Source organism: Loa loa (assembly GCF_000183805.2).
Source record: "Loa loa unplaced genomic scaffold supercont3.121, whole genome shotgun sequence".
NCBI lineage: Eukaryota > Metazoa > Nematoda > Chromadorea > Rhabditida > Onchocercidae > Loa > Loa loa.
The window spans coordinates 123,954-143,464 of NW_018108301.1; the positions used below are offsets into that span (position 1 = coordinate 123,954).

General features: G+C 34.3%; 4 protein-coding genes across 4 annotated transcripts; 3 read left to right on the forward strand and 1 right to left on the reverse strand.

Moving 5' to 3' along the window:
- Window positions 1-2,419: 2,419 nt before the first annotated feature.
- LOAG_05749 (hypothetical protein) lies at window positions 2,420-2,875 on the forward strand (the record flags this gene model as incomplete). The annotated part of the gene is made up of 2 exons (XM_003141286.1): window positions 2,420-2,627; window positions 2,763-2,875. Coding segments are annotated over 2 exons (321 nt in total), but the record flags the coding sequence as incomplete, so codon positions are not given.
- A 4,500-nt stretch (window positions 2,876-7,375) lies between these two features.
- Window positions 7,376-10,982, reverse strand: LOAG_05750 (hypothetical protein). Its single transcript, XM_003141287.2, has 8 exons — window positions 10,680-10,982; window positions 10,253-10,311; window positions 9,700-9,795; window positions 9,000-9,227; window positions 8,735-8,818; window positions 8,518-8,635; window positions 7,947-8,137; window positions 7,376-7,721 (listed from the first exon to the last, which is right to left on the reverse strand). Exons 1-8 carry the CDS (start codon window positions 10,797-10,799, stop codon window positions 7,544-7,546), a joined length of 1,074 nt encoding a protein of 357 aa, XP_003141335.2. The 5' UTR covers window positions 10,800-10,982; the 3' UTR covers window positions 7,376-7,543.
- Window positions 10,983-12,312: 1,330 nt separating this feature from the next.
- Window positions 12,313-15,236, forward strand: LOAG_05751 (hypothetical protein; the record flags this gene model as incomplete). The annotated part of the gene is made up of 8 exons (XM_020446961.1): window positions 12,313-12,428; window positions 12,754-13,004; window positions 13,455-13,726; window positions 13,801-13,944; window positions 14,016-14,208; window positions 14,333-14,569; window positions 14,711-14,940; window positions 15,039-15,236. 8 exons carry the CDS (start codon window positions 12,313-12,315, stop codon window positions 15,234-15,236), a joined length of 1,641 nt encoding a protein of 546 aa, XP_020302758.1.
- Window positions 15,237-15,386: 150 nt separating this feature from the next.
- LOAG_05752 (hypothetical protein) lies at window positions 15,387-18,019 on the forward strand (the record flags this gene model as incomplete). The annotated part of the gene is made up of 2 exons (XM_020446962.1): window positions 15,387-15,425; window positions 17,786-18,019. The coding sequence occupies 2 exons, from the start codon at window positions 15,387-15,389 to the stop codon at window positions 18,017-18,019; spliced, it is 273 nt and encodes a 90-aa protein (XP_020302759.1).
- Between the last annotated feature and the right edge of the window lie 1,492 nt (window positions 18,020-19,511).

Here is a 19,511-nt window from a genome sequence, read left to right on the forward strand (position 1 = left end):
TAATAATAAAATAATAATAATAATAATAATAATAATAATAATAATAATAATAATAATAATAATAATAATAATAATAATAATAATAATAATAATAATAATAATAATAATAATAATAATAATAATAATAATAAATAATAATAAATAATAGTAATAATAATTATTATAATTATAATAGTGATCATTATTTTTAATATTGATAACAATAGCAATAGCAATAGTACAATAATAACACATTGTTTTGAATGTGAAATTAAACGTACTACCTTTCAGACAACGTTGTCCTACCCGAACTGTTGTATAACAAGAACAAGGAAGTACTGCAGTACTAGACCGAAAAAGGTGAAAACTACATAACATATCTGTCGTTCACATCCATTTCTGACAGTGTGCCGAGTAACTAAAGAATTGCAACGGAATGAACTAGTGGAAATATTTTGATAGGTATAACTGAATTGAAAAATTAAGAAAATTAAGAAAATCTCGTCACTCAAATTCTAACAAAAAAGAAAGCTTTGTCGACGAAAAATAAAAGAAAGCGATAGAAGAAACCCGCTCATCATTTCCAACATCTCCAATTTTGGGCCGATCAGTAAGAATCCTAGGAAAACAAGAGGCGGCGAAAAATAATACCACCGTTCATAACAGAAAAGCTACGCAATACAATGATAAACCCGGAAAATCTTTACCATTAATCTAACGTACTTGGAATTCAAACTGAGAGCCATCAAAAAGAGATTCGCTGGAGAGAAATACGATTGTAATTGCTTTAATCATTACTAAATCGCAGGCTAACCATCCATAAGCCAAAGCCTTGCAAAGAGGACGATAATCGTCAAGACTTGCTAATCTAAGAAAGGTGGATTTCTTTTTCATTTGGATTAACAGGATTCTACAGCATGTCATTCTCATCTATTAAGCAACCAAGATTGATCATTAGAAACCATAAAAATTCAAATTTTGAATGGAATTTGGTTCTTAAGAGAACCTTTTTCTTTAAACAAATGAATTTGGAAACTAGTCCTTTCTCTTACTGTCTTATTGTTTCGCATTTACGAGTGGTCCTGAATATGAAAAACAGAAAGGAACATACATCAGTTTCTTCTACACTAGCAGTGTCTTTATAATAATTTTCGAACTTCTCTTCTGTTAACAAAACACAAGAAGTTACTGTGAACGACTCTGAGTGGGACGTTCAAACCAGTAAGTGATGATTACAGGATTCCAGTACTTTAAAAATGTAAGACAATATAGCTCTGTGTCTAAAGCATCTCCTTACACCATAGAAAGAAAGAATTTTGTCAAAAGAGACGATGACGGAGGAGAAGGAAGGAAACACAAAACACAAAAACACTGAAATTCCAAACCCTAATTTGGCTTTTTAAAATTTGTTCTGCACGAAAATTAATCATGATAGAGACATTTCAACTACTGAAACAACCCAATCAGTGAACGGCGAAAGAGACGCCTTGATGGTCATTAGATGGAATTCTATTCAGAAGTCACTTCCTTTCCCGGGAAATACCAAACATGACAATACTATCTTTCCTTATGCTGTATGAAGTTCAGGACGATGATGATTCAATATGATAGGCAAGAAACAGAGATTTTAATGCCTATTTTAATAAACTGATAAAAAGTTCTTCGATGCATGCATATCACTTTATCTATGTAATTTTTTTTTATATAAGAACGATAATCAGAACTGAGAACAAAGAATTAATGAAGAGGACTTCATTTATTTTACTTTTTCTTATTTAACATTCCAATTCACATTCAGGAAAGATAACAAATTTTATGCTGCTGTTGGACTGATGCTTACATTCCTCTCTTATTCATTGAAATGAATCTGTTATCAATAAGTTTGTGTTGTATGGGAGCCTGAAGGGCATTTCGGACGTCTTAGGAAAAATTTCCAGCCAGAAGGCTAAATTTCTTGAATATTACAAGACCTATATTATATTTTTACTATATCACATAAAAAAAATGGGCAAAAACAGTAATGACAAATGATGATAAGCTTATATGACAGACAGTGAATATGGAAGAAAGAGAAACGTGGAATTTTCGAATCATCTAGCAGAAAAGAAACTGATATAGCACAGACCATTATCGCAATATCACAGTTTCATTAATATCCACAGAATACATATTTCCAAAAAATATTCAGAAATATCCATTTGTATCGTCCATAGATCATTGTTTACAACATATCACTAAAACTCATCTTAAATGTCTGTCTACATAGAGCAAAAATTTAATTTTCCATCTTCTTACCTATATTAACATTTCAAGCTTCTCACCTTGACTATCCATATATGTTTTCAACAATATTTAGGATACACCTCAATATATAAGCCTGAAAAAAATTGCAAAAAAAAAAAACACTCCTCATACTTTGCTTATTCTAAGTATAGAATAGCCTACTCGTTGCAAATGGAACAATTTTGTCAAATATCAAGCTGATATCATCAAAAAAATCTCTGCTCCTTACAAAACCATCAACGTTACAATCAAATTTCGTTGTCCTAATTACTGCGCGCAACGTTCCCCAAACGCCAAAGTTGATGCACTTCTCAGACTAAGCGCTTCGATCGAAAAAACAGGATTACTGCTGGTCGCAATCTCCGGTAATTATTCCATTAATAGCCGTCATTCTTTGCGATTTCTAGATAATGTAAAATAAACTCATTTTCCCTGCACCGTTCTAAACCCATTCCTTGCTTTGCAATGGCAAGGCGAAGACCTACCAACAACGTTTTCAGCTCCAACAAATGCTGGTGTTGAAAATATTGTTCACAAATTGTTACAACTATCAGATATCAGTCCAAACTGCTTACTGATTCGAGATAAATCTGTCATCCATGGGATACACTGAAGTTGAAGCACTATTTTGGCTCGTCCAGTTCACATTTCAGGAATTTGAGACCAAATGGAAGTATTTAGGATCTAGAATAAGGGTTATTGTTAGGCTTAATCAATTTATCTATATTACAAGACATCAATACTAAACTAACCTGATCCCTATCTTATATTTTTAAATGCTCCAATTAAATAAGAAAAGATCTGTCAACCACACATTCCGTTTCTCGCTGATTCAGGAAATGACAATCAGGCTTCAGCTGAAGATGTACGAGCGTCAAATGACAATCACATATAAGCAACACTTTTCAACCAGTGACAAGTTTCTAACTGTTAAATAATCATGGAGAGAGAAGAAGCATCTAGTTGACACCGGATAATCGAAATATATATTTTTACTAACAAGACTTTTCCGGAAAATTTTTTTTGCTATCGCTTCCAATGCCTCCGGAAATCTTCAGGTTTTTTGATTTAAAAAAAAAGCTGAAATTTATTTTTTCGCTAAATAAAAACACAATCACTTACTAACAATAAAAAGGGTGGCTGCAAGCGTTTAAATAAGGAAGTCAAAGAAGGAAAAATGCTTTTCTTTTTTCGAAAACCGGAAATCATACATTCCTAAATTTAGGGTCATTAGCGCAATAGCTTTTCCGTCGGAGGAAGATAGCGAATTCCTTGCTATTCATAAGTGAAAAACCACTGTTTATTAAATGTTGGACACCTGTATGTTCTTGTGATAGCTCAGCATTTTACAATTTTGGATTTTAATTCTACTCGCAACTAATTTCGTTATTAATGAATCACAAAGTGAATAAATTAATGAGAATAAAAAAGTAGAATGGTGAAGATAATGTTAACATGAGATATTCACTGCTGTTGCGAACCCATCCAACTATAATTAATTGCATCATTATACGCATGAAAATTAAAATATGCACCACTGCACTGATGTATTCAAGCAGTTAGCTAATAAACGCACTGCTGGTAGGGTAGTACAGATACCGTTATAATTTATAGAACTGTGACAACAAGAGAAGAGAAGGCTGGGAACATGACAATCTTAAAAATCAACATTCTTTGGTGGAAATAACAAGTATATTTGAAGAGAGGGAAAAGAAGCAGGAAAACAAGCGTCTCCAAATTGATCTCCTACAAAAAAATATATGAACTGGTGTCATAATTCAGCTCCCAGACACCAAAACATTAGTAAACAACCAAACCACTAATGCTTACAGCCATCTCCAATCGGCTGTAATCATTACACAATTGCGTGATGATATCACAATAAGATGTTAGATAAGTGCTTCATCTCAATTCATGAAACTACTCAAAGTGGAATCATCGTCATTGAGCAGTCCCATATTAAATACCTTTCTCGAACATGTCAAATCAGTTTACAGAATGCAGAAAGGACCTCAGTGAATAAGATGTTGCAGTTATATAGGAGAATCCGTTAAACGACTAAACGATTTGGTCCACGTCAAGAAATATTCTTTTTGAAGGACAAAAAGTTACGTGAACACGGAAAAAACAGATGTAATGTGATAAATTTTCGATAAAAGACATCGATAAAGACAATTATACAGACCTACAATAATTAGAATGCATGTCATTAACAACCGTTTCATGTTTGCAAACCGTTGAAAAGAATTTTAAAAATGGAAAAATGAGAATCAGTGAACGAATATATTAGAGGAAACATGAAAAGTGAACTAAGCGATCAAAAAATAACAATGCTGACTGTCACTACGAATATTCGTAATAAAAATGGAGCCGAAGCTATGGCAGCAGAAAGATCTCGATTTATAAAGCGGGAAAGTTTTGCAAAATAAGTCAGACGATAACAGCGACAACAAAAACTAGCCTAAAAAGACACTTTTCAAAATTGAAAGAATTATCAAGAAAGCTTCATACTTCCCTGACTTGTGAAAACTGCACAGTAATGCTAAACTACTTTCTCTCAAAAAAAAATTAGACTTCGCTCATATCATATTTTTTCCTGCTTTGTCATTGAATTTCAACATCGATTTCTTCAAATATTTTACTGCTCCTATCATTTTTTAATCAGATTTCCGATTTTCAATCAGAAAGCAGATTATCAAATCTTCCTCAATTTATGTATTCAATATAACTTTAATAATGGAAGTTTCTGAAGAAAAATGTTTCTTTTAATAATGGAAGTTTTCGAGGGAAAATGTTTAGCTTCTGAAATCGACAATAGTGACTTCAAGCTGAAATAATTGACGTCTTATATAAGACAGAAATAAGAAACTTTTTCATTCATGGAAGATTTAATACGCCTGCAACATTAAACAAAAAAAGCAAACATAATGTAAAAGTACACCTTTGAAGATCATAAAACAAGGAAAAATTATAGACAGTTTCAACTCCTTTCTAAACCTCATAATAACAGTCATTTCGACTAGTTGAAGTCGTCACTGTCAATTTCTCAAGCTCAACATTAAATATTTTTCGAGCAAAACTCTATTAATCATCCCGAATTCACAAATTCAAAATAAAAATATTGCAAATTTAAAAGCTACTTTCTTTAAGTTGGCAGGTCTACTTGAAAAGAAAGTAGTGAAGCATATTCTGTTCTTAACACAAAGAGTAATGAGAAAGCCTTTTTAACTGTGCGCTATACTTTCGAAACAGAAGAAATACTATTCCGATAATGAAAAGAAAAAAGCATCAAAATAACTTCGAACATACTTCTAATGCAAATCATATTTCTTTACGTGTAATATTACCATTAATTTAACTTTAGGCATTGTTCCTTTTCGGTCAATTAAAATCGATACATTGAGAGCTGTCACTTTATATTATAAAAACAAACCACTTTTCATGAGACTTTCCTTCTGTCCTCTTTTTAAGGATATGGATAATACCCTTATCTTCTCCCATATTTCCAAAACAATAAAGGATTCTCGAATTCACTGGTGACCGAGCTCAGTGGACTAACTGAAAACAAATATCAAGATGAAATTATGATGCTCGTGGAAGTGGAAAATTATTCCTGTAATATAGTGGAAATAAAAGTTGATTGTAAATGTTCCTGATTGAATGCAAAATGCATCTCAACACCGCTCTCCCAACATCAAATGAGTCCATTTCAATTGTCCACTGGCTGCAGCCAGGGAAATTGAAATGGACTCATTTACTTGGGTTTATGTCTTGGATCCATGTCAGTGTTTCAGTAGCTTAGATCATATATCCTTGCTAACACCAATTCAAAATTTTTTAGAAAATCTTGGAGCATATATTTTAGCAAGGACATATGATCCAGGCTGAGACATAGACATGGATCCAAGACATAGACCTAAGCAAATAAGTCCATTTCTCAAAACCATACCGAGCAAATGAATCCACATGTTTCGAACCACCGCAGCGAGAAGTATTAGTGATCTATATCTACGATGTAGTTGTTAGACAGCACCCGCAAGAATTAAATCACCTGAAATCATTCATTTCTCACATAAAAATACCATCAACTCGATTTGAAAGACCACTCCGCCAATAACAATGGCATGTTCCATCTCCCATGGCAGTTGGCATATTTCCGAGCGACCAATTAAATTCATCATAATTTCGTACTCATGGTATCCTGTGTATAGCATTTACTAAGTAGTCTCGACAAAGGTCAAAGTCTCGTGACCTTAAAATCGAAAAAAAGAGACCGTCCGACACAGACTTTCCTTGTCATATCATCTCCAAAGGATGATGATTGAAAACTGTCATCAACGTGCCACATTCCGAATTCTTTAAATGAAAAACAATCACTTAATGCTCTTGAATAAGATACACCTCACTGGAAAAATAACCATCATCAGCAAGAACGCGATGTTTAACAATGCGATATTAGGAACAAGAATGTTCTGAAATGAGAGATTATGAAATTAGATAGTCAACTGGAATGAACAATTACGACACCGCAAACATAACGCGGATAAATAGGAAATTCACTCTGTGAAAAAACTCACAAATGTTGGAAATTCTCGATATTTTCCAATGTTTGCCAAGACCAAAATTTCATATAAATGTATTTCAGTCTGTTCTTTCTATCAAATCTTTTTTCGGAAAATTTAGAGATCACTTGCACAAGGAAAATTTTGCTTATCGTAATTGCTTATCGTAAATATGATTTAAAAAATTGAGTTCCCACTGACCTAGATTCGCGGGGTAGAATACATACAACATGGCGGATTACAGATTGCATCATAAACTCAACTTTAATTAAAAAACAAACCAATTTGAAAAACCAATTTTTAAATCGGTTAAAACCAAATTTTAATTTCTCTAACCGTTTAAGCAGTTTCAATGTTTCTTTTCGACAAATTATTGCTTGGAAATTATACATATTTTAGTTTGACAAAAAATGTTGCAACTGTTATATTCATTCAAAACAAACCTTATTTTACAGAAAAATTGACATTTTTAACAACAGCACTGAAAAAACTTAACAACAATCGCTCACAAAGGACTACGAAAGATGAGATATTAAGGGAAGAAGGAATTTAAATTGCAATCTTACTCCTGCAGCTCAAAACTTGAATTTTAACAAAAGTACTGACAAAGTTCTTTCGAAGTCGTTGCAAAATTCGAATTTTGCATATATAATGATATGAAGTCTAAAGAAGCTCACATGAAGGCATAAAACACATAAATAATTTAAAAGTGATACGAATTAGTTTTTATATTTCCCGGCGAGAGACAATGATTTCCTTGCCATCTCTATCACGCCTTTCATTGATTCATTGCCTCCAATGAAACCAGATGGATGAACGAAAGTGCAGCCCGGTATATCCGCTACCTTTATTAATTCTGCATCACGAAGACCACGCCATGCTTCTGGTAGGGGCAATCTGGAAAACCGGAACTTTAAATGCCTTATAATACCATAACGAATTCTATATGGATAATTTAAGCGAGCACCTTCTAACAAGACTTCTATGGCAATGCTGAGTTATTTCGTTATGAAACCATTACGAGTAGCCTAGAAACATTATGTTTAGCGTGAGAACATATATATGAACATGAATAAATCCATGCAAAATGCGCGTGATTCATTTAGGAAAACTGACTAAAACCTGTTTTCAAAAGGTTGCCTTTCGCTTATTGGAATAGCTTGCACTCGCCACTGTATTTTTGCCTTATCTTCATAAATAACATATATAATATCGTCGTTTTTTATATGAAATTCTTCTTCAATGAGAAAAAAATGATCTTTCCATGGCATTCCACCACCTTCTAGGCAAACTATTTGGCCGCTTTTGTCAACCTGAAAAAAAATCTAATATATTGATAAGACTGTAGTTGATTGCAGAATGAATTTACGAGCAAGTAATGATGTTACCAAATCGCAAATTATAAGGAGGAAATGACTAGAATATAATTTGATTGCTTAATGATAAAGACAGGAATTCGTTGTCACAGGAAAAACCCCGAATACTAGAACAATAATGTACAAAATCTAAAATGCGGTAAGAAATATTTCAAACTAAAATTTAAATTCAACTGATAGACTGATAGGTAACATGACAATCAATTTATGTGCCCAATTCGATTCAAATTTCGATAAATGGAAAATCTACGCTGACAAACAGTAGAAGAAAATAGGGTGACCATTGTAACAACGAAAATAATTGAAATATAACAAACATCAAAACGATGAGTGACTGCGTTGATAACATGGCTACGCGCTGGTAGCCAAGATTTATAAAGATGAGTGAGCAGTTCAGTGAATTCCTTGCCGACCAATTTTATTGCCATCATAAATCTGTAACCAATAGGTTCGTAAAATAATTTCAAATAAACCTAAACATTGAAGTCCTCAGATGTCCGATTCGAAGTTTTTTAAAAGAGCAGTAAAAAATGCCTTTCATCCACGCTGATTGTATCCTCGTTCCATGCAGGATTTAACATTGAAACTCGAGACGAGAGTGTACCACCCAAATAATATCTAAATTTCGATAGTGTGCAACCCGAAGTATGTTTAACAGTCCATAAGTGACAATTAGTCCTATGCAGTAACTATCGTTATCTCTCTCATCATGTTCAGAAAAAGTAGTGGGTATCTTATTACCAACAAAAAAAAACTCTCTAGAATCAAATTTTTATCCATGAGTTACTTGCAAATATACCTTGGTTCACCATCAAATTGAGCAATTCCATTGTCTATAGCATCGATAGATTCCACAAATGTTTCATAGATTTTTTTGAATAAAATGTTAACCACTAGATCATGATTTTGTAACCCAAGCAACGCTCTAATAACACTCTTCCCAAAATGAGCGTAAATAAGACCCGCTGAACTTAATTTCGTATCAAAATCCATTACTCCCAACGTATTCATTGTATGAGCAAAATTTCTATAAAAATTATTACCCTATTATATAGACCTAGTAGGAAGAGAATTCTAGATGCACTATTTCACTCCAAGAAACTCTGCAAAGTTATTATGACTTTCTAGTATTGCATCCTATCACCAGCCTGGCCGAAAGCTTTAGTCAAAACAAAACTTTCGATTATATGACTAAAGAATGCAAAAACTTATTGAAATTAAGTATATTTTGCTGATAGATGATTTGCAAAGTAAATAAATTTTTTTTGTAATAAATTACTCATGATACTGTTCATAACAGACGCAAATAGGATGCAGAACTGGAAAATTTGCTTTACTCTTAATTATTGGTTTACAGCAGTTCTCAAAGCATCTAAAAGATTTCATGGTTGATTAAAGATACTCATTATTTTGGAACATAATTAAAAAGTGCTGAAAGCGTTAAAGCAAAGATTGCCACCTTATATCATTACCAGCATTGAAAGAACAAAAATAGCAACCTTTGATGATGGTCATACTTCATTGTAGCATGGTTATATTCATCACCGACATCAACCACAATATCACACAAATTCAGTATGTCCTTGTCACGACTTCTGCAAAAAAAAGAATCCATAAACTTTTATAACTAAATTGAAGTCAGCCTATAGATTGCATTAATTTTCGATTAGCTGTTTGCAGAAAACAAACGAAAAAGAGTTAAAGTAGGTTTAAAGCCAAATCTAGCCAAAACAAAGAGCTGAAAAAGTATTAGACTTCTAGACTTGTGAGAATACAGTAGCAAAAAGACAGAGAGAAATTATGAGTTAGATCTAATAAACGGGCCTAAACTCCATCAAGACCATATGGGCGACAAAGTATTATTAGATTTGAAAAAAATGTTATCGAAAAAAATGCCTTTTTACCCGAAAAGCAGAAGGAATATTTGCAAATCATCGAGAATTCCATAGCTAAAGAAAAAATTATAGTTCCGTTCACTTAAATTGATAGAAAAATGAGAAGTGAAGCTGAGTAAACACATTTACAATGAAGAATTTAAAGGAAAATGCATACCGCACAATCTCATAATTATTGTATCCAGGAAGTGATTTCAACAAGAAAATTGCAAAGACCTGAAAATAACTTGGCATTTTTACATCCAATACAGCGAAATGATTAATTGATCGTACCTGCTACTAATGGTTATATAAAATACACATATAAAATATTGATCACCACAATGAATTTTCTCCTTCATCCGAAACATCCACATCTATATAGTTTAATGTTGCAATAACACTTAATACATCTTGCAGTTAACCTACTTCCAGCATAAGACTCAGCTTTATGTACTACGTAGATAATAAGAATGGGTAGGTTGCCCATGTTCGTTTGATTTCTTCTCGCAGCAAAAGCACGTTGTTAATTTCCAGCTTTAACAAAAATCACCATCCCTATAACTTTATTTGAAAGAAATAAAACTTCAAAAAGAAACGATTACCTCATCACAGTGGAATTTCCCGTCGTGAGTACCAATTTTAGGCATTGCAGAATGTTTGGAAAGACAATACGCAGCTCGAGCTAACAATAATAACCGATGTGTAGGTAATACTGACGGCATAAATAAGATGGTGTATTAATTTAATGCTTATGAAGCATGAATGTGATATCGAGGTAAGACGAAAGCAATTAGTCGATGAGTTATTTTTGTTCAGTTTTTCGTCAACTTTAATTTTTTCTCACTCCTTATGCAAGTATATCTGCATTATGAGGAAGCACTCTTTATTCCATACTCTTTAAACATATTTCTCAATATTTATTGCAGATCTTATATCATTACTATATTTTACGAAACTTTTTTCCCTAAGATTTCTCGTCTCGTAACTAATTTTCAAAGTCCAGTGTACTTTCTCCATGCAATTTCACTGATTTTTTCTTTTTAGTTAGAAATCTCTTTATTCAAAAATCGCCAGAGGACACGGTGCTTGGGACAGTAAATATGTCTTTTCCAAATGATACACAGAAACGAAGCATTTCACAGAGGCGGATGGAAGTGTGAATCTATGTTGTGAACAGGTCATCCTTTTTCATCGCGGAAACCCCGAACAGCCATTGTCAAGCAATGCGAAAATATTGGGGACGCTATCTCTTTATTACCTGTTCCTGCTACGGTTTGCAAGTTCTTTCGTAATATGAAGGAAATGCCCCTCATACCTTGGATGGACATCCAAAGTATGATGGCGCATATGGGTAGAATATGCTGGTAGAATACGGATTAGTCCACTGGTGAGAACACTCATGGACACAGCGGAACACACTAACTACGCACTGCCTGGTATGCTAACATCGCTCGCACGTGACCTCGAGGTAACCCAAAGCATTTGCGAGGTCAGATAGATACACGGTTGCACCCTTCCCCACATGAGCCACACGTTACCTATAGCAATTTTAGGGGTAGGACGACAAGTTGCATAGCGTGTCAACGATCGATTACTACATGTGGGAAGTTGCCAGGTGGCGTGTTGTTCTTATGATGCGCAGTATGTGGGACTCTGTGAAGTGGCGTGACTGTGGGCCTGTTGGGGGTAGCAATCCTCGGGAATGTGAATTAGGCCTGGTTACATATAGTCCTCTCTTTTTCACCAGTTTGTCTCGTTATTCTCATTTTACACTAAACTGGGTTGGAAATTTCAAGATTTTTTTAAGGTCTTGGAAATACTTTCTGTTCTTTGAACTGAATACATTATAAAAGAAAGCATCGTCAGTCTTGTTTGTTTCAGCTTGCTTCCCAAGAGGTGAGTCCTTTTTCCGCGAGTCGTCTTCTTGAGCACATTTTTGAATATAATCTGGATTCTGATAGGTTGTGTTATGCGCACTGAGTAATAGCTTGATACCTTCACCAGTGTCATTCAAGCATTTTTTCCATGCTTCTGTCTTCTTACCGCTGCCGCTTTGAGTTGTGATTGGAATTAAGATGATTGGGGTTGAAGAGAATGTTGAATTCCAGTCAATAATTTGTTTATAGAAACCTTTATCGGAAAAATAGTCGTGAGAAATTCTAGTTCTTCAGATTAACTATAAGTGAATTGAGCTCTTTCCAGAATAAGAATTGTATTTGCTGAATTCGCTGTAAGATGGCTGATATACTGGATCAGCCAGATAATGATCTGGATCTGTATGGAGACGGTGAGCTTGACACTCGCTTCAGTGAACGTGATGTGTTGGGTGATGACGATGACGATATCGCTAAGTGAGGAAATCACCAAATTTTTATGACTATTTGGGAGATCTTTCGACAGGAGTACCCACTGATATTCTTCAGACACCGTTGGGAATCATCTGTTGTTTTTGCTGAATATTCTGCAGGGTTAAACTGTATATGACTTATCCACTTGACGATGAAATCACGTCTGCCTTACATGTTGCATAAATCCGGCACATACTCTGTTGAGTAGCATGTACCACTGTCGAATTTTGTAATTTTTTTCTTTTGGACTAATAATGTATTTGATGATACCCAACTTCTGGTTTAATGTTTGAGCAAGCAAAACAAAAAAAAAAACCATTATATGCAGGGATGGACAAAATAGTCACGCATCGAAAAACGGTAATACTGCAAATGAAGCAAAAATAGTGAAGTCTGAAATAAATGATACGACGGATTTATACGACGCTGCGATTGAACCATCTGGGCAAATTGTGAAAACAGAGTCGCTGCTTGTAAAATCTAGCGTTACTGCTACGCCACAAGAAAGTCAATCAAAAGCTCTTCCAGCACTCGGTGTAAACCAAAACAACACTGGTCGAAGATACTGTTGTTATATAGGTAGTTTTTTCTTCATTTCATTCATATTTTCTAACGATTAGTCGAGGTATAAATGCAAGGATTTGGTCACTATTTTCATCAAGCCATTTTATAATTTAACACAAAAACGATAATACTGATGACTAATTAGGCATATCTGCTTGGTATCCTCTGACTAATTTTATTGGGTGTTTGTAAGGTGTGTTGCCAGACATTACTTTTGGTAAACATGCATTGACTTATGTTAAATCCGAATAGGCCAGTTATATATCAAAAATTGTACTTCATTTGCATACTTCCAAAAAATGATTGTATATAAATGAAATAGTACTAATGAAAAAACTATATGCAAACGAAGTAGTATTAATAAAATTTGAAGATTAATACGCTTACAGTCCGATGTTTCTTTTTTACGCTCATATGTGGTTGAGGTTTGTTTGAAACGCTTATCACTTTCTCTGTTATCCTCAGGTAACATGACATGGTGGACAACTGATGTTGATTTGCAAACGATGATATTATCTTGTGGTGCTACGAATTTAATCGATATCAAATTTTATGAAAATCGAAATAATGGTCAGAGCAAAGGTTTTGCGTTAGCAGTTTTTACTGCTGAAAGTTCAGTCAAAACAGTTATGGAGAAATTACCACAAAAAACACTTCATGGACAGCAGCTTGTCGTTCTTCCATACACAAAAGCATCGCTGGCAAAATTCGAAGATGCCACCAGACGAGTCGATCAGGTATAGATATTTGTGTAACATGATGACTTTCAATTTTATTTTAGTTAACTCAATTTTAAGGTTTTGTTTTTCAGAGAAATGACAAAAAGGATACCAAGAAGGATGACCAAAAAACGCCGTTTGTTGGGACCATTCGCATCGGTATGCCACCACAACAGCCATTACAGCCGGGACAAATGAATATACCACCACCCGTACCATTGCGACCACAGGTCCAGGTAATGTTAGGCGCAGTCCTCACCAAAAATCTGAAGTTTTTAGGGCTTCTCTGTTAATATCATTGTTTCAGGTTCCTCCACCGATTCCATCGTTGCGTCCACCAGCTCAGGTTGCGCTAATATTGCCTCCCAATCAGCAGCCTCCGCAGTTGCGCGGTCCTCCACCAACCTCACAACCTCTTCCGCTTGGTGCACTTAGTGTGACTCGACCGCCGGTCAACCTAAGTGCTCCACCGCCAAATATACCACAAGTTCAGTTGTCAGGTAAGTGAAATTCTTATGTAGAAATTCACAGCATGTAGTGAAACAGTTGCAAGTACATTTCATTCAGTGATTTATCATTATGTATATTTCTATTCTAATTTCTTTATCTTTATTGTTTTTCCAGCAGGAGCGCCGCCACCCGGTGCTCCACCAATGAATCGACCACCTCCTGGTTTTGGCCAACCACCACAAGCCTTGCCACCAATGTCGTCGGCGGGACCATCAGGTCCATCGAGCACGTCGCAGCCAGTAACAGGAATGGCTCCACCCGGTGCTCCACCTACATCGCATCCTCCCCCTTCCTTTCCTCCGCCAGGTGCCCACATTAATCCGCAAGTATACCGTCAGAATTACGGAGGAGGTATTTGTCTTGTTTTTCATAATTAACTTTCCGTAAGAATTTAAAGTTCATTTAAGTATACCCGATAGTAAAGTCTTACTTAATGTAAATTAACATAATTGATGACAAGAACTATATACTTTCTAATTTAAAAAATTACAGGGCCAGCGTCAGTTCCTTGCAGCATTGAAGGAGTGTCAGAAGCTGAATTTGAGGAAATAATGAATCGTAACCGTACTGTTTCGTCGTCAGCTATAACGCGTGCGGTGAGCGATGCTGCCGCAAATGATTACGCATCCGCTATTGAAACACTGGTCACCGCAATATCGCTTATTCGACAAAGTCGTGTTGCTAATGATGATCGGTGCAAAGTCCTCATTTCTTCACTGCAGGTTACATTTGATTTCAAAAAGTTTTTCATCCAGTAATTATTATCATCAAAAATTTATTCTCTGCGACTGACTCTGCTGCTTATCACAAGCAATTTCAGGACACTTTGAATGGAATAGAGAGTAAATCATACAATTCATCTTCACGTAAGCATCGATCAAATCGTGATCGTTCGCGGTCGCCATCTGAGCGGTCTCGTAAGCGGCATCGTCGCTCATCCAGAAGTCGATCCCGTTCCCGAGAACGTTATGACTACTCACCACGACATTCCTCTTCATCAGGTCGACGTGCATATTAATTATTGAACGCCGTCTTACTCATGTTCAGTAAATAAGAACAAATTATGTTTTACTTTACTTTAAATGATCGACTTTTCGCCTCTTCTTGTTATCATATGTATTTTTCATTTCATTCATTCTTTGCAACTGTGGCATACTGCTGTCTCAAGATGTTTTATGCGTCCTGGGATCGATTTGCACTTTATCAGGTATGTTCCTTTTAATTCTATTGTCAACAAGACTTTCAGATAAACAATTTCTTTAAGATTTATCAGGTGGAGTCATTTTCAAAAAATTTCCCAGATCTGTCATGTGTGGGAATTACTCGTAATTATTTGCTCGTAATTATTTGATTTTTCGAAGGATAATTTAATTCATTTTGTGAATCCAAAAGCCTGGATTTTCATGCATTGTGATGGTTGCAGTAATCCTCTACGCTTTAAAGAAAAGCGCATTGCCAACCAATGGCATAGAGGTTGTTGCAGTCGTTCAAACTTTCGGTTCTTTGATATCAGATTTTCTTAGTCTTTGCTTTCGTACTGAACCTTTGTCATAAATTCGATTTTGACCGTACTTGCAATCTTTTTCGGGTTGTAAGGATTTCATTGCTTAGTGATGAATCTTAAGTCGTTTCGAACTGTAATAAAATTTTTGCTAGGAGAATTTATAAATATAAAGGACCATTTTAAATTTATTTTGCAGTACCTCACCTTAAGTGGTTAAATTGGTTTGCGAAATAGTTTTAATGCTTTGAATATGCCCTCTATATTTTATAAATAATGCCTTTTTTGTACATTATGATGTTTTCACCACCATCACTTCTCTATTTTTACTCTATTTTGATGTACGTGACAGCTATGTAAGTAGAATGAGGTTTCTATAGCAGGCCCAATTTTGTTTCATTTCGGCTTTTGTGTATGCGCCAGTATTAATTAACAGTCATCACCTTTTTACTTCACCTTTCAGTTGTCTTAGATCTAGTAATTTAACAGTATGTTTCTTATTTCTATAATAACATCAGTAACAGATTCTCATAATTCGCTGACTCACGCTTCGTAAAAAGATTATCATTTTTTTTTTTTCATCCGGCTGATCTATCTTCCTGGCTTAAAGAAATTAAGAAAATACTGTCATATGTTGACGTCTTGAAAATGAAATTTGTTCACCTCTTCTCTCTTAACGTTTTCTACATGTACTTCTCGCTTTTTGCTCAAAATCTTATTTGAATTTTTTTCACGAAGAATCTCGGTGTTTTTCCTTATTCTCTTACTTTTAATTAAAAGGGTTTTGAACAAAAAAAGAATGAGCTTTGATAGAAGTTGAAGTTTACGAAAAATTTTGACGTCGTTTAGCAGTGATTCCTATGCCAAAAGTTCTATCCTACCCGCAATTAAGACGTGATTCAGTACCTCGAAATATGTCATTTATTGCTAAACATGAGTCAGAACTGTCGAAAAAGCATCAGGAGAAGGTAGAGGTTATCACTGCTGTTGTCATAAGATTGTTCAAAAAGTTATCTTTGTGGGGTTCTGTAGATTGTGCATATAGTATTATACGAACTTTCATATCTCGAATTTCTTTCAATTGGCAATAAAATTATTATCTCTCGAAAGGAATGATGCTTAGACTATTACTCTTTTTCTGTTTTAGTTTTCTTCAGAACTTATAATGAACCTAGGTGCGCTGTGCCTTGTTAATTCATGTTCATTTGACTGCATTAAGGTTTTTTTTCTTTTTTTTTTTTTTGCACACATTGCAAGACACTTCATCTTTTTGTTGTATCATTTAAATACACTTCTGATTTCGTAATGAATTATTTTCGATATAGGCGTTATGAATGCGGATGATGTTGAAATGTTACGGATGGCAGTCGGTTTCATTATGCTTTCGCGATGGTGATATTGTTAGTGGATCGCAGTGGTTATGATTATAGATGGACGCAGTGCAGCATTTTCAAATTTATGCTATTCTTAAAATATAAATCCCCTTTTCTCCTAAAAAATGTCGTTTGGTATTGTCATTGTAATGAAAACAGTTCTTATGTCTGTTGACTTTTCTACTTCCTTTCAGTAAATAAAAGTTTTTGAAAAAACAAGAATTGTTTGTGTTTTTATGAAGCATTTCAGCGCGTTAAATTGTATCTGGAGGTGAGCATTTTTTTTGTTAATTTTGGTCACAGTTGTTTTCTGCTTATTTTGTTTCTGTTACCAGTCCACATAAAATTTTAATGTCACATAAAATCTTAATGTTCCAAAATGCTATACAGGTGATGACGTTTGCAAGAGTTAAGTGAGGTGTGCTTCTTCAAGTTGTTTGTAGATTAATTTTGATGACCTCAATGTAACCTAATGATAGTACTCGAGCATATTTTCTTTGCTTCCAGTGAAACTTTTCAGGAAGTTTTCTTGTTATTTGTAAATTCCAGATTTCTGAATCTTCCTGAATAACTCACAAATTGCTTTCTGGAAGTTTCGAGAAGTACTGCCAACATTTCAATGTTTGAATTTTATTGTGAAATTCGCTCTTTGATAACTATTTAGAGTTGTATTAATTATGTAAAATATTTCAGATGGAAATCATTGGTCATTATAGTTATGCAGCCAGCGAAATGTTCATCTTCATGCGGGTTTATTATATACAACGTCCTCCGGTGCATTATTACGCTTGTTGTCTTTCGGCATTGATCTCAACAGCTTTGGACCTATCAACTGTTGAATTTTTGTTGTGCCTTCGATATTTGTCAGTATATCGGAAAATTTTCTTGTCAAGCTGTGAAACAGCATGTTACATCTCATTTCGATAATTTGTAGATCTCTCATTTTTGAATAAATACATTGAATTGAAATACTTTTGGCATGAGTCTTTTTAGATACCTGAAAATGGCCTTTCTCACGGTTCTCACTTGACTCCATTCCTCTTCATGAACTTTTGCTCGTTAGTATATTGAGCACTCTTGATGTCTTTGTGTTTGAATTCCTTTTATCAACGGAAACTGCGTAATGGATTTAATACAATACGAAACATGACATGGTGAGATTAAGAATCGAACAAAAAGGTAACTAGTGCTTGAATTATTATATAGGGCTGCAGATGAAGAGTATCTAATAATAACGCGTCATTGCTGTTAAGCTTAAGTCGGTTTTGCAGTTATAATTGCAGCAAACTTATCCGAGCAGGAAGCATCTAGGATTTCATGTATCGAACTTAGAAGAGAATATGCTTGTTAGTTAAAGCGGACATATAAAACAGGGATTTCTTAGACATAAGAAAAATTTACTCTTCCTGAAAGGTTCATACGCGGATTCTTTGCATTCTGATCATTTCGTGAAATGTCGATAGCTTCATCCAACAAATTGGCGAAAAACTGTGTTTGGAATATTATTCGATTCCAATGATTCTATGTTTAATTTGTCATTATTTATAAATAATGAGACTGAGACTGGTTATCAGTGATGGACGCAAATACAGCGAATAATAATGCGGATGATTTACATTGACACCCGTATAATTGTTAGTACGTTAATATCCCTGTTCGTTCATCCTATATCTCTGGGCGTATTTGAAACGCTGTCACGACAGTGGATTAAAAAGCCTCAAAAATAACGTTCGAAATGACCTTGGTTTTGATGAGAATGTTCCTAATTCAGTCGCTAATCTCTGCGTTTTTCGCATTTCTTGTTATAGTAAAATCCTAAATTGCCATTTCCGTAATTTCCACAATTTGCTAATTTGCTGACGATTTCATATTTTTCATCAAGCTATTCATAGCTATTTTAATGTTATTTCAAGTTTTTTCGAGGTTTTTCTCACAACTCCAAAGATGGTACATGTTGTTAATGTAACTAATGAAGTTGCTATAAATCACACATAAAAGGTACGCGGTACGCACAATAATAATAGCAATAATAATATTAATAATAATAATAATAATAATAATAATAATAATAATAATAATAATAATAATAATAATAATAATAATAATAATAATAATAATAATAATAATAATAATAATAATAATAATAATAATAAAAATGATTAGAATGTTACGAAGAAATGCTAGGTGATAATATGAAAAAATACACAATAATGGTAACGTTCAACCAATATCACTCGTAATGCTAATGTAACGGTTGCTTCTTCTACAGCTAAATTGATGATAATATTTTACGATGCTCCACCCTTTATGGAACATTCATTCATTTTGCTTGCTTGCTTGTTTACCCGATACTCGAGAAAAGACTGGATAGTTGCTGATGATGATGATGATGATGATTATAATGATGATGGTGATGATT

Bases quoted from the DNA above. Each gene is read 5' to 3' on its own strand.
- LOAG_05750 (XM_003141287.2), bottom strand. From the start codon at position 10,799: ATGCCGTCAGTATTACCTACACATCGGTTATTATTGTTAGCTCGAGCT. The intron at 9,228-9,699 runs GTTGCTATTTTT...TAATTTTTATAG, and splicing joins AAGTATGACCATCATCAAAG to AAATTTTGCTCATACAATGA. The intron at 8,138-8,517 runs GTTTGTTATATT...ATTTTTTTTCAG, and splicing joins CAGTCACTCATCGTTTTGAT to GTTGACAAAAGCGGCCAAAT.